General features: G+C 37.9%; 1 protein-coding gene across 6 annotated transcripts; it reads right to left on the reverse strand.

The window, feature by feature from the left end:
• Positions 1-1269: 1269 nt before the first annotated feature.
• On the reverse strand, positions 1270-18916 carry hdgfl3 (HDGF like 3). 6 transcript variants are annotated; one of them, XM_067597399.1, is made up of 7 exons: positions 18092-18377; positions 17454-17612; positions 17164-17240; positions 16025-16163; positions 15615-15776; positions 11586-11720; positions 1270-2865 (listed from the first exon to the last, which is right to left on the reverse strand). In XM_067597399.1, exons 1-7 carry the CDS (start codon positions 18173-18175, stop codon positions 2839-2841), a joined length of 783 nt encoding a protein of 260 aa, XP_067453500.1. In that variant the 5' UTR covers positions 18176-18377; the 3' UTR covers positions 1270-2838. The 6 variants fall into 6 exon arrangements, with proteins under 6 accessions (XP_067453500.1, XP_067453524.1, XP_067453492.1 ...); XM_067597391.1 differs by lacking the exon at positions 1270-2865 and adding an exon at positions 8073-8319 and having other exon boundaries at positions 18092-18388; XM_067597408.1 differs by lacking the exon at positions 1270-2865 and adding an exon at positions 8096-8319 and having other exon boundaries at positions 17454-17615; positions 18092-18381.
• Positions 18917-25468: the final 6552 nt, after the last annotated feature.

Below are 25468 nucleotides of genomic sequence, written 5' to 3' on the forward strand. Positions count from 1 at the left end.
CATGTATCTATGTATTTCCATTCATAATTTTCTGGTTACATAAAAGAGTAACATAGCATGATGGATAATGTTTGACAGTTACTGAATATTCCCGAAGTTCCTCCCATAATTATCCTTGTAAAAAAGCAATTTCAAGCTACAACTAGAATGATCAGTACACTGTAATACCCAACATATATCATAGACAGTAGGAGAGTATATATATGGAGATCTTATCAAATGTTTGTACACAGTGACAGGAGATGAGTGATAAAATACAGATAGGTATGCACGGGCCAGTATAAATACTGACTGATGGCTATCTACACTATGTGTGGTTATGAAGTACTGGGAAGAACAATAGCAACCCCTACACCCTGATTCTTCTGGCCTAAATGTGAAGTGACATAGAGTGACACTATGGTATACCTGTATATCTTGTCACAAACAAATAAGAGATGCACCAATACTGTATTTTTATTGTGACACAGATTTCACAAACTACTTCGGCACATGTAATGGGGTCACTTTTCAAACAATAATTAAGGAGGCAGTAAGTAATAATTTTTACTGTTATAGCATTGCATAAACATCTGTAGGGATTGACAGGGTTATGAATAAATAAACCTGTGAGCTTTGTGATTACTATTTTACAATGCATTTAGGTTAAACTGCCTGAAAAAGGTCTGTGCTTAAGACTAGCAGTTTCACATTTCACTCTGAAAGATACAGCCGACCCTTTCACAGCCTGTCTGTGAATTTTGATGCTTTTATTAGCCCTAATAAAATAAGTTTAAGTCTAATTACTTGTCTTGCAAATTTACCTGCTATGGGTTTATTACAAATTCGTCATGTTATTATGTAAACCTAAAGCCTTAAGTCTCTAGTACTCATGCTGTTTTCCCTTAGATTTTCATTTAGTTTTCAGTTATTTATGTCTTTATCCTTTGTTAATGTGGTATTTTTTTAAATATCAGGTTGTTAAGATAGCTGAGGTAGCATTAGCCTTAAGCTAATGTAGCTGTGTTTATGAAATCTGAGAAATTACTCCTCTTAAGTGGTTACATTTTTTACACTGGTAAGCCTAACCTAGCTTTCGATTCTTGTTATTATAGATTTACATTCATTCTTTAAACATCCAAAAATATTTGTGATTGTTGACTTTTAAAGACATTGTGTTAAACACATTATTTTCGAAACCACATTCAAAAATCCATTTGAGTCATAGTAGTCCTGTGGCCAGCTTGTTATGCTTGAGCTAGCCTCTGGGCTGGAGTACAATATAATTCATGTGTGTCTCTCTGCCAGCTAAATATGCCAGTCGCCAACCTACTGGCACATTCAGCTGCTCACCAACAAAAAACACATTTCTGCTATTGAACAGCCTCGTTCCCAAGCCAAAACATGACAGAATTATGCAAGTATGCTGAAGAAGTAGTATTACTTCTTCACTGGACTTTAGCTCTAGCTAGCTAGCCTTTCTCTGTTCTCACAGTGTGTCACTTTCAGGGAACCATAGAAAACTCCTGATTGTTGCAAGTGCTCAAGTTGTTTCATTCTGACCTAAATGATGAAATTCAGTGTTCTTATCACAGTTTACATGATGCTGTGCCAACAACTCCCACATTGAGATCAGTTTACTCATCACAAGTGATACTACTCCTGTATAATCTTCTGTTGCTCTGGAGGGAGTGTCCCAAAATTTGGAGGAAATGACCCAGATGATGTCATCGGGGTTATCTTGGCTTGGGTTTGGATACTCCAAATTTTAATAGAAAGCTTGAATTACACACTGGGGGCATGATATTTCAAAAACCTGGGCCTTTACCAGTCAGGGAGAGTTGGATGAAGAATGCAATCAAGTTGCATCATGGGAAATGTAGGACCCAGCATTTTTTGAGCCAGAAAAAGCCTAAAAGTCAGGATACCCCCACTTCCAGTGCATCGATTTTGATCATTCTTCTTTTAATCTCTTGTAAGTCTCTTTAAGTCCCCCCTACCTTACGGAAGTGCAATACCAGATTGCTGTAGTACCATTAAGATTATTTTGTCAAAGCTCTAAATTATTTTTTTGGTTGTGTGTCATATTTCCATGCTCCAGAATCCAGAATAATCAAAATAACATGTTCTGACATGAGCAATAGAAACAGACAAACTTTTGCTGCTATGCTTTCTAATGAAGCAAGATATTGAAAAGAAGAAAGAGAACCACCTGCACCACTGAGAGCAAGAGCAGAAACAGTGCAATGATGTTTTTGGAACTTTGGAACTTGACAGATTTTCATCTGTTGAACAGGTTAAGAGAGGTTTATACCCTCCGAATTCAAACATTTTTATTCTGACTGGGCCATTAGTCCAAGTTAGTGGAAAAAAGACTCCCTATAATCACAGCTAATGTTGTCACATGTCCTAACGTTTGCCAATAGAGCAAGTCTTCAAGTACTTAATGCCCCTTTAAATATCCTATATTTCATGTTTATTTAACAACACAAACTTATAAGCATTCAGACTTACTGGAAAAAAACTCATTCACAATCTTAATCTGTCTATTTTAGAGAGTTCAAGATAACAAGGGAAGAAAATGAAGTCCTTTGATTTCTGACATGGCCCTTGGCATTAAGTTTAAGTGCTGAAAAAATTGTGTAACATAATGCCCAGTCTTACTCTGGTATCCACATGATAACTGATACCAGTATCAGTAAGGGTGCATCTTTAATACAAACACATACTGGAAGTCCAAAAGAGAAGTGGAGGTGATGATGGCAGCCAGTAGACAGTGTTGATGAGAAATCATGTTGTAGATTCTACTTTCAAACATCACAGCTACAAATAATGATTTCCCTTTCATGCTTTCTTCACTTAATGTTCTTCTATGAGCAACTGGTTCTGTGGGACACAAGAGGAAATAATAAAGAAACACCATTAGTAGTATTGGTCAATCAAAAATAAATACACTGTAAATAACTGTAACTGGGTATTAGCAGAGAGCACAGCATTAACAGTAGTAACTACAGACGGTTGACAAATTAAAGGAAAAACTGGTACAGGTCTGAATGCTATCCTGATAGGAATCTCTTCCAGGTTGACAATGCCTCAATTCACAGGGCACAAGGGGTCACTGAATGGTTTGATGAGTATGAAAATGATGTGAATCATATGCTATGACCTTCACAGTCACCAAATCTCAACCCAGTTGAACACCTGTGGGAGATTTTGGACTGATGTGTTAGACAGTGCTCTCCACCACCATCATCAAAACACCAAATGAAGGAATATCTTTTTGAAGAATGATGTTCATCCCTCCAGAAGACTTCAGAGACTTGTAGAATCAATGCCAAGGTGCACTGAAACTGTTCTGGCAGCACATGGTGACCCAACACTTTACTAAGACACTTTATGTTGGTTTTTCCTATAATTTGTCACCTGTCTGTACATTTAGGATTAGAACAATAGTAAACTATAACAAAACGAGACAACATTTTCCGGTTTAAATATGGCTAAAATAACACAAATAACACATTTATTTATGAAAATGTGCATCTCATGATGTTAAACCTACAGTAACTGATTTTGTGGCCACTTGGGGGCAGCACAAATAGATTGTAAACACAATACTGACATATAAAGTTGTTATGGGGAACTTGTTAGCAGAGTTGCAATATACAGATACAAAAACTCTGCACACCCCAGTTAAATTGGCAGGTTTTTGTGATGTAAAGAGAGATAAATCATGTCAGAAATTTTCTACCTTTTATGTGAAATTGCAGCCTATAAAATTCAAGTGAAAAACAAACTAAAACTTTAGTGGGAAAAAAGAAAATATTATAAGTAATTATCTTTTCATAATTGGGGATGTGGATGTGTTCAGAATCCACTGATCACATTCAAACTCATGTTTGAATAGTCATTAATATACACTTGCCATCAATTACAGTGACTCTGATTAACCTCAAATCAAGTTCAGCTGTTCTTGTAGGATTTTCTGGACATCTTCTTGGTTGCATCCCACTGCAAAAGCCACTATCCAGAAAGGGCTTACAAAGCATGAAGGCTGCCAAGAGGCCTATGGCAACATTAAAGGAGCTGCAGAAATAGTACTGCTTAACCTCTACAGTAGGGATGCAGTGATTAACTGATTTCACTATTAACTGTGCTTTAAAATGTCACAGTGTTGTAACTGTAAAGGCTCAACTACACAGAGTGTTTCTGTTCTCCATCTCAAAAATGGGATGTTAAGGTTTGTTATTTTTCTATGAACAACGGTTGTACTGTGAGGAATATTAAACAAAACAATTGTGTTAAACAGACTGCAGATGGAACCTGGTGCAGCAACAAGTTCAGGTACACAAAGTCACACATGCTGTTAAGAGAGCGACTCCCCTTATTTACGTTTGAGGGGAGCTACGTTAGCTAAAGGAGACGTGATCTGGCAGTGGCTGAAACATTGTATTCACCAAAGAAACAAAAAAAAAACACCTTAAAGCATCAGTTTGGGAGTAATTTGGCCAGGGGGTTGTTCAAGAACACAGATCTCCAATTTGTAAAACTAGCCGAAGAAAAGTCGCTGCTAAAGGATCCAACACCTCAAACTGAATGCAACATCCTCAGAGATCATCATCCAGATATACAACTGAGGGTAATTCACTATAATAACTAAGTTAAAAAAAACAAGTTACTCAATGAAACATATATATATATATATAAAAGTGTCACTTACAATCAATGAAGTAGAGGTGAGTTAAGAGTTGAGCTTTAAGTCCAGTGTAAACCAACAACAACAAAGCAGGAAAAGGAGCATTGTACTGTTTATAAATGAACGTTCAGTGTGACCATTTACATCCTGTTGCTTCCTCTCATCTGTGTTGAGTAAACGCTGGTATGGCAGGTAAATATGCCAGGTGAACTAATTAATTAGAATTCAGTGATTAATGTCACCTGCAGAAGAGATGTTCTCAATTTCTTTCTTTCATTTTTACTAAAACTGCAAAAACAAACAAACAAACAAACAAACAAAAATGATTAAAACAGATTATTAAAAATTAGGCATGGATCACAGTTGATGGTAACACTTTTTTAGCTTAGCAGTTTTTTACCTACATCAGTAATATTTTCCCCTAGGTGATCAATAAAATTAAGCTTAATCTTATATTAATAATGAGCAACTGTTAAAAACAAAAGCCAACAAAGAAATGATTTGGAAAAAAACTATAACACCTCTAAATCATAAAATGTCACAGAACTCACTAATGGTAAAAAAGCATTTTTTCTGCCACACAGCATAATTTTTCATTAATTTCTGCCATTTTGCAACACAGTAATCCAGTAGAGACCCAATTTATTGATATGATATTTCACTATCAATCCAGCTTATGTGCTATGATGCCACATGGCTCATGCCAGCTTTCACATAGCTGGTGCAAACCAGTGCAGTTTGTCGGATCAGCTGATGTCCCACACAGCCAGCATCTGCAGCAGCAGCCGGCTGCTCCGACAACGTCGGTGCAACTTTCCAAATAGGCATTATTTGGATGAATTGACCACATACTGGGAATCTAGAAGGTTACCTTCTGAAAAAATATTAAAACTTAATAAACTGACATATTAACAGCCCTACAGTGAAAATTTCAACAGTTTTCAGCCTGGCTCCACCATTACTGCCAGTAATCTTCTTCTTCTTCCTCTCATGTTGGACTGAGGGCAGACTGGACACTACAGTGACTCACTATCACCCCTGAGGTACAAAGTGGTATTACGAGACAGAACGGGCTGAAGCTAGCTGGTTAGCATGCTAACTTCAGTACATATCTCTGCAACACAATACATATATATATCTTTGACAAACATCAAAACTGTTATTTCTTCACATTCTGTTGAAAATTTTAGTTAATTTTGGAATGTTTTAAACTAAAATTCTGGCCAAATCCACATTGAACCTTTAAGAATATATCAAGGCTTAAAGAACTTCTGTCTCAGCAGGATTTAGAAAAACTTGTCCATGCATTTATCTCCAGTAGACTCGACTACTGTAATGGTGTCTTTACAGGTCTCCCTAAGAAATCAGACAGCTGCAGTTGATTCAGAACGCTGCTGCTCGAGTCCTCAATAAGACCAAGAAAGTGTTTCATATCACTCCAGTTCTCGGATCTTCACACTGGCTTCATGTCTGTCAAAGAATTGATTTTAAAATACTGCTGTTAATTTATAAAACATTGAATGGTTTAGGGCCAAAATACATTTCTGATCTGCTGCTACGTTATGAACCATCCAGATCTTTTAGATCATGTTGGACAGGTCTGCTTTGTGTTCCCAGAGTCAAAACTAAACATGAAGATGCAGTGTTAAGTGTTTATGTTCCACATATCTGGAACAAACTCCCAGAAAACTGCAGGTCTGCTGCAACTCTCAGTTCTTTTAAATCACTGCTGAAGACTTTTCTGTTTGCTGCTACCTTTTATTAAATCAAGTAATTATTCATTTCTTACACTGCACTGTAACTTTTATTCTTGTATTTTATCTGTTTTATTCTATTTTAGCTTGTTTTTATTTTCTATTCTCTTAACTCTTTTATTACTGTTTTTAATTGTATTTAAATGTCCTTTTATGGTGTTTCTCTTGCACTTTATCTCAGTCCTTTTAACGTTTTATGTAAAGCACCTTGAACTGCCTTGTTGCTGAAGTGTGCTATATCAATAAACTTGCCTTGCCTTACTGCCTCACTCCTTACTCATCATCCCCCAGGACCCCAATACATTGGTATTTTTAAAAAATCACTAATTTAAACAGAAAGAGAAAACAATGATATGAAGTCATTAGGAATAAATTGATTGACAAAGTCATGAAAAATAGGAATGATAGAATAAAGCACCTGTGAGATATGACTAAAAGTATACCTCTGGGGTCTGCAGGTACCCCGGTCGGTAGGATTAAGGTTAAACAAGCCTAGTGTCATTTCTGTTTAATCGGCACCATGACTGGATAACACTGATCAGCTTAACAATGGCATTGGATCAACAAAATCAGACTCCCTTCAAACTTTATGGTATGGTATACAACAGATCAAAACAGATAGTTCACTCATCTTGATTCAAAGGTGGATCCTATCCAAACAAAACTGAGAAGCATTCAAATGTCCTTGGATACTCTTGGAGAACATGTCTCTTCACTAGAGCAATGGACTGGGGCAAACAAGGACAATCTACAAGATCTCCTGACTTGGACCAAAGAACTAACTTAAGATAATGCCCAGGATCTGGAGAAACAAACCAGATCTTCCAGTCTTCGCTTTGTTAAGATTCCTGAATCCTCTGAGGGCCGCGATATTCTTGGCCTCATATCCCTGTTAATCCCACAGCTCCTTGGGTGAGAAAACTTCCCCAATCCTCTGGCTATTGAGAGGGCTCACCACACTCCCACGTTCCTTCACAACAACAGAACTGGTCCAAGGCCTATCCAGATTAAACTTCTCAGTTTTCAGGACAAGGTGAGAATCCTCTGTCTTGCCAGAGAGAAAGAGGAGCTGGGGTTTAAAGGTACTTGAATCTACATATATCCTGATTTCAGTGCTGAACTCAGGATGAGGCGCTGTTGTTTTGATACAGTTAAATGAAGACTCTGTGAAGTTAATCTAAAATACTCTCTCTGGTATCCGTGCAAACCGAGTGTCATTTTCAATGGCAAACCCCAAAATTGAACCTGTCACAAAGCCGCTGAATCTGCCTTCATGTCTCCCATGAACTCTCCATCATAAGAACAGTTAATGTGGTTAGTTGAAGCATACAAGCTGGGACATTAGAGTATCTTCAGCTTTTTGTATCCAGTCGCTTAAACTCAAGAGTGACTCAGTGAATGAGAGAGAGAGACTACTATTTTCTCCTTCAATGTAAAACATTCAGTGAAGGGAAAATTTACTTTAACAAGCTCAACTCTGTAATTTCAGATTTCAAAGAGCTTAATGAACTCTCACAATGAAAAAAACATCCTAGGAGAAGGAGGCAGGGCATATCTTGCTGCCCAATATGTATAAATATGCCACAACCTTAGGGACACGCATGCATTCTCTCTCACACACACACACACACACATAAATGCATAGGATATACTGTATAAATAATTAATATAAATATTAACATTGTTCTTGAAACTTTCATGCCAATAAAGCACATTGAATTGAAACGAGTGAGAGAGAGCAGTGGAGTGAGGAGAGGAAACGGTAGAAAGCTTTCTCTGAAACAGAAAGCCTGTGAATGAGATAAATGACTAACCAATCAGTGGTCTGCAGTGTTTTCATGTCATCTTTTAGTATCAGCTCAGCTCGAGAAAAGTTTTTTCACATGGTGTGCTCTAAAAAATTAAAAGTAGACAGTGAAACAGAGCTTTTAATCAAGAATAGACAGACTATAATCTCATATACCCACTTGCTGACTTGTTTAACATGTTCTTATCTACCTGTGATTTACAAGCTATCTGGAAATATTCACGCATTACTCCACCTTAAAAAGATGGTGACATTCTTGATCCAAATAATTATAGACCTATCTGCTCTATTGCTAAAGTATTTGAAAAACTAATCTGTACCCCAGGGTTTGATGCTGGGTCCTCATCTTTTCTCTCTTTTCATTAATGATTTTCCTTTACTCTGTTGTAATTCTTCTGTTCAACTACATGCAGATTATACTGCCATTTATACTTCTAAACCTCATTTACTGCAAATCCAAACTGCCTTCAATTGGATTTTCAATACCTTACAAAACTGTCTCCTCTGCTCAATAAAACAAACTCTTAAACTTTGGTACAAGACAGAGCCTTGAAACAAAATCTAATAATCTAATAACGTGTAATGATGGTACTTATCTCCATCAAGTTGATCAAAGTAAATATTAGAGTTTATGGCTTGACTCTGAATTTACATTCAAACCTCACATTGACAGTGTTTTATTTTGATCTAGAAACTGTTTTACACTTAGTGTCCAAAAGAAACTTACCTCACAACTTATATTGCCATTTCTTGACTATGCCAATGTTGTTTAACAAAATGCATCCAAAACTAACCTTCTACCCCTCAATACAGCGTACAATAATCTCTGTAGATGTGGTCTTGGATGTCCCTTTAGTACTCATCACTGTATAATGTATAACTCACTTAAACGGCCTCCAGTCAATATAAGAAGACACATTCACTGGCTGCAACTTATCTTTGAATATGTACATTTCAAATATCCTCATTACCTACAACAGTTTTTGGTACCATACTCCACAATATATCAATTGAGGATTTCTACACAATACTTCTCCATTCCTACAGTCAGAGAAGCAATTGGAAAGAGAGCATTTATGTTTGTCTTCTTATTTTGAGATAAACTGTACAGTTTCAGATGATGCTATACCTATATATAATATAAAATACACTGCATATTCTATATTCTCTGTTATATGTTTGCTGGGCAAGCATTTGTTCACAGCCTCTGACTGACTAACAGACAGACAGACAGACAGACAGAACAAACAGATGGCTTAACCAAAAGAAGATCAACGTTTTGGAATGGCCCAGCTATAGCCCAGACCTGGATCCAATTGAAAACCTGTGGGGTGACCTGAAGAGGGCTGTGCACAGATCTAGAACTTTTTTACAAGGAAGAGTGGGAAAAGATTGCCAAGTCTAGATATGCCAAGCTGACTCTTACTCAAAAAGAGCTTCAACAAAGGCTTAGTTTAGTTTTATCAGTTATCTTGGTTTCACTTCTTTTACATCACAAAAACTTGATATTCTAACTGGGGCGTGTAGACTTTTTATATCCACTGCACACACATCCAGGAGATAAAGGGCAACATTAGCATTCATTTTGAGACATGTTTGGCCTCCACCAACTGAGAAAAATATCTGCCTCTTTAGCTGCTAAATGCTCCACTATGATCACCAGCTAGCTGCTAACTTTGTCTGTCTGCTGTTTGCTGCTGGACAGGTAGCGTACAGTGGATTTATCAGAGCTTTTTCATTGAAAATAGGACACCAGGAGAGCAGTGAGACTGAAACAAAACAGTAGAGCTGTGAGCTGTAAAAATGAACAATGAACAATGATCTGACAGATGCTGAAGGGAGCTGCATAGTCAGATAATAATTCTGTGGATTCATCATTACAGATGACCTCTTTTACATACAAGTAGTCATGTGATTCATTGTTAATGATGTTGATTTCTAACATTACACTGTGGACATGAAAGTGCTATGTAATTAAACTCAGCCATATTACTTGCTAGCTTATGATGATAAATCACAAACTCGCAATACATGATTTTGCATTGTAATAAGATTAAATGTATATTTTAATGAAAATTCAAAACACAAAATTGTATATATGAATATGAAGAGTGGCAAAAGTGGTTAAAAGTAATATACAAGTTTATAAGTGAGATACCACTACTTTAATGGCAGCTTGTTTACTTCTGCCTACAACTTGGAATAGTCGACATTTTGACATTAGCGACAGAGAGACAGAGACAGAGAGAGTGCTCTACTAGCCCTGTATGTTTTTTTTCCAAGTTCAGCCAATATGGTCTCATTGCTACCCCTTGTACTGCTAGAATATAGTAAAGACCATGGAACTTCTCACACTGCAAGGCACAAACCAAAATTTCTGGAATGCCAGACATCCCACCAATACCCTGAAAGCCAGATCATTGATCGTTCTGGCAATTAATCAGGCATTGTGACCCTTTCAGACTGAATGTCAAACAACATAGCATCTGGAAGAAATTCTAAAATTAGTCGGGGAGCAACCAATTTGGGGTGTAAAGACTCAATACGTACAGTGACTGTCCAATGTAGAGAAGTTCCACAAGAAAGAAAACCTTAGTCATAATGCCATTAACATGTGTAACTACACTTAACTAATACCTAAACATCCAGCCAACAGTATGCTGTGTTGCTCACTTGTTATAAAAATGTTGTTATTTATTAATCATTTATGCATTTTAGTGGTCTTTAACAAACACCACTTCCCATAAGTCCTAGACGTTTGTGGGCTAAATGTCACAGCTTGAAAGAGGAGGAGAGTCCATGAGCTAGTGGCAGCTAGCTTAGACCAGCAGGACACTTTCATGGGGACTATAGTTTTTTCTGTGCTCACAAAATAATCATCAAACTTTGTTAAAATCACAAATGTTTCAATTTCTTATAGTATCTGCTGTAGAGGATGCTGAGTTGTCTTAGAATAAGGAAAGTAAAACCCTTGAACACAATTATTTTTTTTCAGAAAACCAGATTAAATAAGGCTGAATGAGAAGCTAGTGGAACAGAGGCTAGCCCGGATGTGACGTCATTACTTAGGTCCTCTATAAGCTTTTCAATGGAAAACATCCAGGACTGTAACACTGTGGATGAGGCAGACTTTAACAAAGCTAGTGCTCTACTGAGTAATATCTAGTTATTATGTTATGCTTCACAACATTTAAGAAAGCCATAGAATAATTGATAATTTCTGGTCAAGGAAATTGGAGAGATAGTTAAAAACAGTGAGATTTGGAACACTGACTTTTTAACTGTGACCTGTTCTGTACACATATGTCAAGATATGATCAATGATACGTATGTAGACTTTCATGAATCCCACCTTACTGTCGGTGGTATTTTGGATGATGTCATTGTCGGGGTCTCCTCCCTCAGAACCGCTCTTCTGGTCGTCATCTTTCCCATCTTTCTCCAGATCCTCTTCTCCAGATGAGATCCTGGATAGCTTGGAGGATTTCTGCCACAGACACACAGATCAGGATGCAGGAACACTTCAATTTTCATTTCAAAAAGACAAAAAATTGTCAGTAGCACATCATGCTTTGAAGGGGGCTGATAAACACACACAATTTTAGATGACCCTACTGCTACCCTACTAATAAAACAAAAATAATTGGTATAATTAAAGCAGGAAAGCAAGTTTATTAAAAAAAAAAAGTTTTTAGTGGAGATCAAAGGAAGTCATTGAGGTAGAAAGATGAATTTCAACTATTCTGATTGTTCGGGGACCCTGACAGCAAATACACAGTCTCCTTTAATTTTAAGTGTAAATCAAGGCACTGCCAGCAGAGTTTTGTTGCTAGATCTAATGTTAAGTGCGAGTACATATGGACACAAAAGCTCACAAATGTATGCTGGAGCCAGACCATGAAGTGCTTTAAAAGTCATGGTTGAAAAATCAACTGGAAGCCAATGCAAATAGGCTAAAGTAGAGGTTATGTGATCTCTTTTGTTTGTTCCAGTTAAAAGTCTGACTGCAGCATTCTGTACAACCTAAAGGCGTGAGCGGGCTTCGCTACTCAGGCAGGTAAAGAGAGCATTATGATAATCGATTCTGGAGAAAATAAAAGCATGACTATCTTTCTCCAAGTCAGAAAAAGATAAAAAATAATCAGACTTTTGAAACAATATGAAATTGATAAAAACAGGGATGAACTACCTTATTAACATGATAAAAGTTCAATTAGAATCAAAGATAACTCCCAAATTTCTGGCACAAGGCTTAATGGAGGGGACCAGGTTATAAAATGTATCATCAAATTCTGTTTAATGACCTGAATAGTATTATTAGACATCCAACATTTGACATCCATTAGACAGTTCTTTAAGGATGTCAGATTGCTGGTGGATCCTGATTTTATGGACACATACAGTTGTGTGTCATTGCAACTTCTGTGATGAAAATCTTATGATTATACATTATTTGGCCAAGTGGAAGCATGTAGATACAAAATACGAGGAGATCTAGGACAGAGCCTTCCTCAACTATCAATCCATTTGAAATGAGTAGTGCTAACGATAGTAGCAGTGGAAAAACCCATTCCATAAACTTTTTAAAAATGACGTGTCAGTCATCAACTGGTTATAAATGTCTAAATGCCTAAAATTCAATAATTCCACCATTGGTCAGTGTGTGCCTGTGTGTGTGTGTGTGCCTGTGTGTGTGTGTGTGTGTGTGTGTGTGTGTGTGTGTGTGAAAGGGGAGTGAGACAAGGTTGATGAATAGCCATCCCATAAACACAAAGATCACTTTTAATATTTATTCAGCTGAGGAGATTCCATTTCCCTCTAGTACCTCTTGTACACACACACACACACACACACACACACACACACACACACCAGTGTTTCAATGATGTGACAGGACACACACACACCTCAGCAATGCCACATTCCTTCAGATGCACCACATGTGCTGTGCGTAATGGAGCCTTGTTGCTAGGCAACAGCGGTTGCTAAGTGAGGAGGGGGATGTGTGACTTTTTCAACCTGCTTCCATTTACAGCAGCAATGGCTTATGCACTAATACAGTAACACACTAATGCAGGGCTCGACTCTGCAGCACTTCATCCCTTCAAACCTGGGAGCTTTTTTTCCAAAATAAAGGTCAAACAGAAGAGAACAGCGTAATGAATATAGTAAGATAGTCAGGAACAGAATTTATTAAAGAAACTAACATGATTGAATGAATGATATATATGGAGAAATGCCACAGAGTGAAACTATTATAAGAAATCAGTCTGGTAGCCAATATTGTGTCCATAAACAGCACTGTCCCACTGAAGTATCTGCTCATAGGCTTTATATGTATATATATATATGAAGCCGTGTATATGTCCCTCTTAAAATGAGCACCAGATACATGTTAGAAGAAATAGTTGCCATTATTTTACATATTTCTTACGGACATTTTGACTTGTCACAGGTGTGAATAATAAATGATAGCTGAATTCCATTTAGCTGCTTCAGTTTTTTATTTTTTAAAGATTTTTTTTTTGACATTGTTTGCCTTGGAAAGTGGATAGTGAAGTGGCAGACGGGAAACAAGGGGAGAGAGATGGGTATGACATGTAACCTGGCTCAAATCATGGATGCTGCAGTTATGTGGCATGTGCAGTAACCATACAGTTACGCTCCAGCTACCTCAGTTTCAGGCTTGTGCATGCTGGCTCACTGTCACACTGTCATGGTTTACTGGGACACATGAATAGAAAGGAGCCATAGTTAATGTTATTAGTAACGACTGTGCTTTCCCTACTGTGACAAGTCAAAATCTCTGCTGTGAAAATGCCTATTGTCAACAAACATATAAAGACAATGTGTGTCTCTCAATACTACCTGACTTTCCTTCCCTGTCTGTGGCTCTCAGCCCAAAGCCCACCGGTTCCCACTGAGGACATTAAACTTCACAAATATAGTGAGCCGGAGTGAAACTGGAACTTCTGGGTTCTGTTCTAGAAGTAATTAAACCTCATTTAATATTCCATTAACATTTGTAACTATGCCAATTACTAAAAATCCAGCCTTGGAACAGAACTTTTCTCAACAGTATGACATGTGGCTCGATTCATGTTTAGATAAGTAATAGATTTTTGAAAAATTTGATACCATATGTTTTCAATACTTATGTGTTATATAAGTCCTACATACATGCTAAACGTCACAGCTTGACAGAAGAGGAGAGTCCATGAGTGAGTTGAGAGAGCGCAGCTAGCTCAGACAACAATAAATAACAGCAGGACAGAGAAGAAGGAACGCTGTTTTTACACAGCGCAGTTTACAACTAGATAGGTGAAAAAGTGATTTAGAAGAAAGTGTTGGGGAGTTTTATGGATATGGAGGAAACCAAGTACCAGTGCTGTTGCATTTGTAGTTTGTCATGGGAGCTGTAGTTTTTGTAAAATCACAAAGGTTTCAATTTCTTATACCAAGTGCTGTAAAGTGAGTTACAGAAACTAGTGGAAAAGAGGCCAGCTCGGACATGACACCATGACTTTGTCTCTCTATATAGTTTCATTTTTTTAAAAAGCACAGTCATTTTCTAAAACAGCTGGTCACTGTAGCTGTAGAGACAAAGTGCTTACACGTATCCTGCTGTAGCCTTCAATTATTCACACCAGTCCTTGGATGATGAAACACCTTTATTGTAAGGTCCAGTAAGACGGTAAGAAACTGTGTGCCTCCACAGCTACGCCATGCATGAACTAATTAACCCAAATTGTGAGCCTAAAGGTGTTGCACCAAGGCACTCACTCTCTTAACAGGACAGTAATTTGTTGTCATGGTGTATGAAATTATTCTTAACTAACGAAATTCAATTACAGATTTCTGATTAAACTCATTACTTACATTAAAACATCAAGCCTGTTCATATTATAAAAAACATATATTTTAACAAAAGCTAATTAGGCCTATACACAAGGATGAGTAAGAACAACAAAAACTAATTCATTCCTAAGTTTGGCTCATACAGTAGTTTTTAGCAAACGTTACTCAATAAGAGGCTATTTTCAGCAGCGGGTTAATCCACATGTGATTATTGATTAATCTGAAGAATATTTTCTTTTTCTGACTCACACTCTTAAACCCAAACATATTAATTTTATGATCATATAAGAGTGGAACAATAACTGCTGATATTCATGTTTAAGAAGTTGAAATCTGTAGATCTGTGGTATTTTTGAAGAAATAGAAAAACAAAATTACCCAATTATCAAAATTGTGGCTGATTCATTTTCTGTCAGTCGCCTAGTCGATTATTTGACTCATCAATTCTTGTTACATCATCTCCTATTATACCTGAATCGTCCTCCTTTCTGTGTTACTGCATTCAGCTGCTGAAGTTAAGTACCTTGGAGGTAGCTGTCTTTTTCCGTTTGGATCCTGTCTTGTCTCCCTTCAGCTTTTCCTTGTCCTCTTCCTCCTCAACGGAGTCGCCCTCCTCTCCCTCGCTGCTGCCGTCAGCAGCGTTCCCCCCTTCTTCTGTTTCCGATGAACTCTGTTGCTGGATGGCCTGTGTACGGAACAAACTTCATAATTTCTGAAAAAAGGACTGGTTTATAAATGTGAGAGTTCAGAAAAATACTTACTCAAACTCTGTCTGCTTTGAACAGCTCTTTCATTTGTGTCTTATAGTTTTGGCGAGGCAACAATGTGGCTTTGTTGAGCATCGAGCTTGTCTGGCATCACAGCCCGCCTCCCCCTCCATGTTTTCTCCCTCTGTCTTCTCTGAACTACAGACATAATAGAGTACTGACTGACCTGATAGCCTGTGAACTTGACTCCAGGGTTGTTCTCAATCTCCCACAGGCCCTCGTTGAAGCCTTTCCTCTTGTTGGACTTGCCAAATTTGTCTTTATACTCCTTGTAGGGCAGAAGATCCTTAGGGCCTAAGAATGCACTGAAGAAGGAGGAAGAGACATTTACTGCTAGTATCACTGCAACAGGCTGGAAAAACTTTAACGATGCTGTATTTGACATCAACATTTTTTTAGACAGATTATTTTATGGTAAAACATGTTTTTCATTAAAAGCTAAAGGCATCCCAGAGTTTCCCCATGTCTGACTTAAAGAGCTGAGAACTCTGAATTTTTGAGTACTACTGTGGGTTTCAGTAGTTTTAGAGTCACATGATGATCCACATTATGTTGTAGAGGCTTTTTGCCCAACAAAATTACATTCAGCAGTAAACACTAAATAAGTTTACGCATAACCATTTTCAATTATAAAGCAACAAACAAAAGTTATGTTTACATTGAGCATTACTCACCAAAACACATTGTGTGTATCTTTGAGGTCTAACAAAAGTGTTGAATGCATTTCCTTCCTCATAAAGCATTTGCAAAGCAGATTTTAAAAGCATTTTAAATCCATGTTTACTAGCTTGTGCATGCGTGAGATAAATAAAACCAACAGCAGAGGATTTAAGCTGCTGGGCAACATTTAACTTTAATGACCTACAATGGTAAAAAAAACAAACAAACAAACAAATAAAAAACCTGACACTATTCATTTAAAAAATGTTTTTACACAAGTTTAAATATCTAACCTCAAACATTGAGCATCGAAAAGTACTAAAATGTGACCATACTTAGTACTCGTGATAACAACTGAGCAAACTCCGTCTGAGGATGAAGACTGTGAAAGCTCCAGAAAAATGTCAGTAACTGAACCAAATTCAAAATGATTTTGTCAAACTACTATTTTCAAGGTCAGGAATGAACTTTAACACTCAAGGTTGAAACATCTTAATGCATTGCCACTGAACATTTTTCCTAAACATTTCTACCCAGCGCTACTTCTACTGGAAAGACTTCATGTGGCAGAAACTACTCAGGCTTTCCTCTAAAACAACATATGTAGAAGTGGAACACTGCACATCCCGGAAGAAAGGCGCCTACGTTTCATGAGTCCCGAAGAAGAAGATGGGGTACTTGTTGGCAGGTGGCTTGACAGCTCCCTCTGGAAGCTCATCAATCTGAAAGGACAGGGAGAGAGACACTGTTAGAGAATATTTATTATATTCCTCCTAATGCTGAAAGCTTTCTTTTTTTTTTAAAATTACCAGTGTTAACTATCACATCACCTTAACTGATATTGGCTTCTATGGGGCTACTACACGCTCATGTCCTGTCATACATGCACAATAAAGCATGGTGAAATTGAACTGAACTGAGTCAGTCATACCTACTGTATGATGGTGGAGAGAGGTGCTCCTGGTAACTTGTTGTAAGAGGTTACAAATGGAGCCTGACAGCCCACTGCACTGAGGAAATCCACAGCAACTCATGACATGATAACCCATGTGCGCCACTGAATTTGAGGCCATACTCTGCCTGCTATCAGACAGCTACTGTATAACACATAACATCAGTCATTGCAAATGAGATGGTGTATTAATAATAGTGTTGAAACAGAGACGCTACGGGTTACCTGAGGTCAACTACTGGCTCATTTAATCCACGTGTGACAGCTAAATGCAAACAATAAATAAAAACACACGTTGAACTAATTAATGGGAAATGTTAACATGAAAATTGCGTTACAACTCAAGTAAGAGCTGAATGAAATAAGAACCATATTGAACAAATTGAGCTCAATAAATGTTACGTGTTTTCATAATTTTAAAATGTCTACATTGTGACTCAGTCTAGAGTGCAATTAAGGCTTTTAATAGATGCCTGAGTAACAGAAATACGCAGACCAAATGTGGCCGTGGACCCCAGCCGAGCTCAGGGAGCCGTAGCTTTTTCCCCAGTAAAGCAGCGGCTGTATTGTGTAAATCAACCCCGCCTCCCTGCGCTCCCAGCCCGGCCGCATCAGACTCACCCTCGCCGGCCAGTGCGGGTATCCCTTCATTTTAGCGAAAACCAAATCTCCTGCCTTGTACTCCCGCGGCCGTGGTCGAGCCATATCGCTGGATATAAACTGAGGTTTGGGATGAATTTATAATCCTTTGCAGGGCCCTCAACACAGGGCTAAATTATCCACCATCAATGTTTTTATATCAAGACTGCAGTTTACACGGAAATAAATAATTAAAAAACGCGGAAAACGGGGCCTGGAAGAGGGCTATCCTCTTACGCACAAATTCAGGTGTAAACGCAATCAAGAATGGCCTAAGTTGGAGTAGTGTACCTGTAAAGCCTGTCAGAATAGGAAAAATCTAACTTCCGCTCTTCGAAATAAAAGTATTAATGACGCACATGTTTTCAATACACGCGTTTTATTATCTTAAGTATGTCTTCAACTTATTCTTTAATTAAAAAATAAACAGAAGAAGAGCTTTCCCCATTCCACTCATACATCCTGCAAAAAGTAAAAATGCAATGTATGATGTTAGCAAACCCAACATATTAAAGCACGGTAAATTTTCACAATAATAACTAACTAACTAACTAACTAATAATCATCATCATCATCATCATCATCATCATCATCATCATCATAATCATAATAATAATACTAGTGATTAATGCCCATTATCAAACAACTCATCGTTTGCAAAGTACACACACTGATTACTTTATTATTTCATTGAGAAACACCTGCAGGTTCTCTGGATTATTGGTCATCCTATTTTAATGACAGTTAGCAGCCACTTGGTGGAAGCATCTCCCCAGCAAGCCACCTGATCCTTTCCTGAGCCTCATCCTGTAGTGGGAGAAAGCAACAGTGTGACTGCATGGCAGACAAGTTGTAGTTGTTACCAATCCTACTTGTTTCTACTAATATTATTATTGGATACAAGGTGAAGGAAAAAAATGACAATTAGAGGAAACCCACCACAAAAGATGAGGGGGAAAAGAGAAAACAAAATATTTTATGGTTTATTTCTAAATACATTAAAAGATATTTTACAGTTTTTCTTGATTGCTAAGAGACATTTCTTGAAACTATGCCCCGTTTCCCAAAACTCTAAACATAAATGCATAACTGTACAATCATCTTCACAAACTTCAAACTTCCTTGTCAAAACTAAACTCTGAACTCAAAACCATGTAATCTTACACCTCAACCAAACTTTGCCTTCAGACATCACACAAAAGCCATCAAACACACATACACACTACAAAATAGCCATTACACACTGGCGAGATCAATTCAAAACACCACTGTAAAAACCTGTTACTGCAATGAATAATGGAACTTATGGTTTCCCCCCAGAGCAACTTCTTTACATGATGAACACAATATAAAGACACAACACATGGATACATTCTCAAAATTTGTAATTCCTCATCGTACTGTAGTACAATAAACTGGAATTGAGTCAAAAAGTGCACTGTAAAATATGCAACAGATAAAGATAATAAAATACAGTATAATAATTTCCATGTATTTACCAATATAAAGCAATGACAAAAAAACAGTTTCTACATAATGAAAGAAATCACATCTATTCTGCCTCAAGTCTTTGTGGATCCATTGTTCAAAAACAAGTGAACTGGACCATGGCCCTGTTGTCTATCTGTCCTGAGGTTCTGATTGGTGTGTGAACAATTTTGCCTCTTAGTGTTTCCAAATGGGAAATGTGTGTTAATTGGGTTCAAGCTGTGATGCCTTCAGTTAATGACAATGAATGCCATGCTCTTTAAATGTGCACATAAGTGAAAACAGGAGAATAGTGTTTATAGTTTTGGGAAATGGGTCTTTCTTTTGGTAGATGGCGTCATGGTTTAGGTTTAGTTAATAGGCCCAGTTATAGTGTGTAAGCAATCAAGAAAAACTGTAATTAAAAACAGGAAAGGGTGTTTTTAATGTGGTGGCTGTGGCTCAGGAGGTAGAGGGGGTTGTTTACTAATCAAAATGTCGGTGGTTCGATCCCTGACTCCTACTGTCCTCATGTCGAAGTGTCCTTGGGCAAGATACTGAGTCCCAATTTGCTCTTAATGGTTGCGCTAGCACCGTGCATGGTAGCTTGCCGCCATCGGTGTGTGTGTGTGTGTGTGTGTGAGTGAGTGAGTATGGGGCCAGAACAGTGACAGTTAAATTTTGGCACTGAAAACAAAACCTGAATTGAAAAAGGAAACATTGGCATTGAAACACTTGGATTGGAAAAGTTGTACTGGGGGTACCAGAAGCTCAAAACAAGAGTCAATAGCAACAGCAAAATAAGCTGTTTGGCGTTGGCAGAGAAGATTTGGCAAATCTTTCATGGGTGCAACCCACATACTCAGCTCTGCTGCTCATCCCACAAATGCATGTTCCTTACAATTGTTGCACCATTTAAAAGGGAAATAAACAGGCTTTCCAATGGTATAAGATTTACTGCCAAGAACCATTGTTACAACAAAGAAATAATCTACCAAACACAAATTGCCTTACTTTTTGTGCTAAGTTTATGAGGTGAATAGTGTTGGTCCAAGCACAGAACCTTGTGGAACTTGTCTAACTTTTGCTTGCATGTAGGATTCATCATTAATGTATACAAACTGAAATTGATCTGATAAATAGGACTTAAACCAGCTTAATGCAGTTTCTTTAATGCCAAATAAATGTTCCAGTCTCTGTAATAGGATGTGATGGTCAATGGTGTCTAATGCAGCACTAAGATCTAACAAGACAAGTACAGAGAGAAATCCTTTGTCTGATGCAATTTGTAACTTTCACCAGTGCTGTCTCTGTGCTATGATTCACTCTAAATCTTGACTGAAAATCCTCAAATAAACTATTGTTATGTAGAAAGTCACACAACTGATTGGCAACTGCTTTCTCAAGGATCTTAGAGAGAAAGGGAAGATTAGATATAGGTCTATAGTTGTCTAAAATGCCTGAATCAATAGTAGGCTTCTTAAGAAGAGGTTTAATTACAGCTTCTTTAAAGGACTGTGGTACATAGCCTGTTACTAAAGACAGATTGATCATATCTAGTAAAGAAGTGCTAACTAAGGGTAAGACTTCCTTAAACAGCCTAGTTGGGATGGGGTCTAAGAGACAGGTTGATGGTTTAGATGAAGAAATTGTTGAAGTTAGTTCAGGAGGGTCGACTGGAGAAAAACTGTTAATATATATCAGGTTTTACACCTGTTTCTAAGGTTCCTGAAATTGGGGATAAATCTGTTCCTGTTGAAGGCAGGGGCTGAAGAGTTTTGTCTCTAATAGTTAGAATTTTATCATTAAAGAAGCTCATGAAGTTGTTACTACTGAGAGCTGTAGGAATACAATCAATGGAGTTATGACTCTTTGTCAGCATGGCCAAAGTGCTGAAAAGGAAGCTCAGGCTGTTCTTATTCTGCTCTATTATTAATGAGTAATAGGCAGGTCTGGCATCACAGAGGGTCTTCCTATATGTTTTAAAACTATCTTGCCAGACTAAGTGTTTGGTGGAATGCCATGTCCTTTGAAAATTTTGCAATGTTTGCTTTCATTTGTGGGGTTGGGTGTTATACCATGGAGCTAACCTCTTATGTTTTATTATCTTCCTTTTTAAAGGGGCAATGGAGTCAAGTGTTTTTCGCAATGAGCCTGCAGCACTATCAACAAGATGATCAATTTGGGAGGGACTAAAATTAGCATAAGAGTCCTCTGTAGTATTGAGACATGGCAGTGAATTCAATACTGATGGAATTGCTTCCTCAAATTTAGATACAGCACTATCAGATAGACATCTAGTGAAGACATTTTTGTCTAATGGCGTGTAGTCTAGTGATAGGAATTCAAAAGTTATTAAGTAATGGTCTGATAAAAGAGGATTTTGTGGAAAAACGATTAAATGTTCAATTTCAATGCTCTATGTCAGAACAAGGTTGAGGGTGTGGTTAAGACAGTGAGTGGGTTTATTTACACTCAGAGAGAAGCCAGTTTAGTCTAATAATGATATAAACGTAGTGCTAAGACTATCGTTATCCATGTCTACATGAATATTAAAGTCACCAACTATAATTACTTTTTCTGTACTAAGGACTAAGTTTGATAAAAACTCTGAGAATTCAGAAGAAAATTCACGTAAGGGCCAGGAGGACAGTAAACTATAACAAATAGAATTGACTGTAAAGTTTTCTAGGTTGGGTGTGAAAGACTAAGAACAAGGCTTTTGAATGAGTTATAATTAAGTTAGGGTCTAGAGCTGATTATTAGGTTTGACTTAAAAATGGCTGCAACTCCACCTCCTTGACTGGTAACTCGAGGAATGTGAGTATTAATATGACTGGGAGGAGTGGATTCATTTAGGCTGACATACTCTTCATGACACAGCCAAGTAAGACAAAACAAATCAATATGATAATCTGATATTAGACTGTCTATTAATACAGTTTTAGATGACAGAGATCCAATGTTTAAGAGTCCACATTTAATTCTCCTATTTTGCTTTACTATTGCAGTGGTGGTGTTAATGTTTATTATATTTTTATGAATAACCCTCCTTCGGTTTACTTGGTTTTGGGTGGATAACTGCTCTGATGAAAGCATAGAGAAGCGTGTAGGACTGCAGCTCTGCCTCCTGGTCTCAACTCTGAGTTGTCATGGTTTTGGTCTACGACTAAATTCAGCCATATTTCCAGATATGAGAGCAGCTCCATCCAAAGAGGGATGTATGCTGTCTCTTATAATCAGACCAGGTCTTCCCCAGAAAGTCTGCCAATTATCTATGAAGCCCACGTCGTTTGCTGGACACCACCTCGACAGCCAGCGGTTGAATGATGACATGCAGCTATACATGTCATCACTGGTCAGATTAGGCAGGGGCCCAGAAAAACAACATATTGTCACATTTGTCACATTGTCTTTGCATATGTACATGTCGACATTAATTTGTGTGACGTCCGATTGCCATAATCGAGAATCATAACTGAAAACATGAATAAAGACTGTACCATTTATGCTTATCCTTAGCCAGAAGTTTTAAGTTTGTTTCTATGTTGCCTGCTCTGGCCTCAGTAATACATTTGACTATGGCTGCCGATGTCGCTAACTTCACGTTTCTCACTATGGAGCTGCCAATAATCAGGATTGTTTTCACCATGGGTGTGTCACTGAGTGGGGAGAACCTGTTAGGAACTGTGGGCTTCATATTAGGACTATGCTTCCTTTGGACAGTCACCCAGCCACCCTGGCTTCCTGGCTGCTTGGGAACTACTGGTGGAGTAGGAGCTATGGTAGGTCAACCCGCACCAGCTACTGGGGGCTGGCTACCTACAATAGCTAACAATTGGTTTTCCATGGTGCAGAGCTGCGTTTCCAATTAACTGAGCCATGCCTCCAACACCGCAAATAAACTACATTTATTACATGTACCATTATCACTAAAGGAGGCAGAGGAATAGCTAAACATATGACACATTGAGTAAAAGAGAGCAGGAGAGTGAGAGGCAGAGAGAGAAGTCATTGCTAACTGCTAAGCTAAGTTAGCTGCTAAGCTAATTGCTGAGCTAAAGTAACTAACAACTGTTAATTGTGGATTAGCAAGAAAAGTCATTAAAAGAAGGAGAGAGCTAAGTGTGCTTGTGCAGAACAAGCACAAGTCTGAATTTACACAGTCGGCAACTGGAAATGAGGCAATATTCCTACCGCAGAACATCATTGTACAGATATATAAAATGAAACAAGCTGAATATCTCCTCACGGTCCGCTAGCTGTTCTGTGTGTGCGCTGAAAAAAATTCCAGTGTTCATATACAGCCCTGGCTCTGTAAATGGGAAACAAAGTGGCTACATCGGCAAATCAGCAGGGGGCAATCCACACTGAATCCGAGAGTCTCACAGAGACCCCCCGCGTTTTTTTACGCTCAGAGTCTGTTGCATTTAGTGAATCGTAATCTGAGCAGGCAGCTGTTTAAATCACACAAATATCCCACTGTATATGTGTTTTCAACTTATTAACTGTTTCAATGAATCAATAAATACAAACTCTGTTGATTTCTTCTTGTTCAGCTGACATGCAAACTATTTTAATTCAGTAAATGTCTGCTGTCAGTCAGCCTGGTGAAGCAGTTTGTCCAGTCGCTGTCCTCTCAGGACTGTCTACAGCTGACAGACGGCTGCTTCTGTGGACAGAGATGCTGAATGCAGGTCGAGTGAGAAGCGGGGAGGCCACAGAGAGAGTGTGGATGGACTGTTGTGCTTATGTGACATGATTTTTTTTCCCACTCATGATAAAATGTGAGAAGAAAAGAAGTGACTCTACAGCTGACGCATCACTCTGGATTCCTTTTTTTTTTTTCTTTTGGTTGTTGTCTTGGCAGTCCGTGAATTTGGGGGATGGATTCTCTGAAGGAGCACGAAGGGAGGAGTCTATTTGTTTGGGTGTTTAGTTCAAACATCAACAATCTTTCTCCAAAATGACTGACTCTAACTTTACCTCTGTTTTTGGTCTCCACCAACTCCTGAGAAAAATATCTGTCTCTTTAGCTGCCAAACACTATGAACACTATGTTCACCAGCTAGTTGCTAACTTTGTCTGTCTGCCATTTAGTGCTGGCAGTTAGTGCAGAATGGGTTTTAAGAGCCTTTTCACGAAAAATGAGAGTCGTGAAACTATGATAAAACATTTAAAATGTGGCCTGGAAAACCAAAACAATGAGCTAAAAAATGTTATAAAGCTTAGTAGAGCTGAGGGGAACTTCCTACTCGAGAAGTCATTGCTCATATATGAAATACTGATTATAGCTGCTTTAAAGAACAGGTTCACATTTTTTTTGTCTGTCTTATAACAATACCTGCATGCTCATGTAAGTGTTTTTGATCGTTGTTATTGTTCCTCCTCTCCATGGGCCTGAAGAAATCTCTTTCACAGATGATTCCAATGTAAGAGATGAGGGGCAAAGTTCAGCTGAAGCTAGTATGAGGCCTCAGCCATTTGAGTTAAACAAATCAAGTGGATAGCTTCCAAAATTACAGTCTTTTTAATACAAAATTCCCTCTTTGTGTTGAATGTGTGAATTTCATATTAAAAGGAAAGTAACTTGGAAAGATACCTACATGATTTGTCTAAGTCAGACTGCTAAAGCCTCATATTAACTTCAGCTGCACTCTAAAATGTATTTTTGCACAGAATGAGGACTGTGGGTTTTGTCCTTCATCACTTAACTTGAAATCACTAGGAAGGCATCTCTTCATGGGCAATTTTTTTTTTAAAGACATCTTCACTTTTTGTTGACAGTATGTTAGAGAGGAGTAGATTGAACTCTTTCATTTCAGATGTTTGACTGCCTTATGCTCATAAACTGTTTCCAACAGTGGATAAAATACAAAAAAAAGCAAGTAT

This window comes from Thunnus thynnus, chromosome 1, assembly GCF_963924715.1.
Source record: "Thunnus thynnus chromosome 1, fThuThy2.1, whole genome shotgun sequence".
NCBI classification, from domain to species: domain Eukaryota; kingdom Metazoa; phylum Chordata; class Actinopteri; order Scombriformes; family Scombridae; genus Thunnus; species Thunnus thynnus.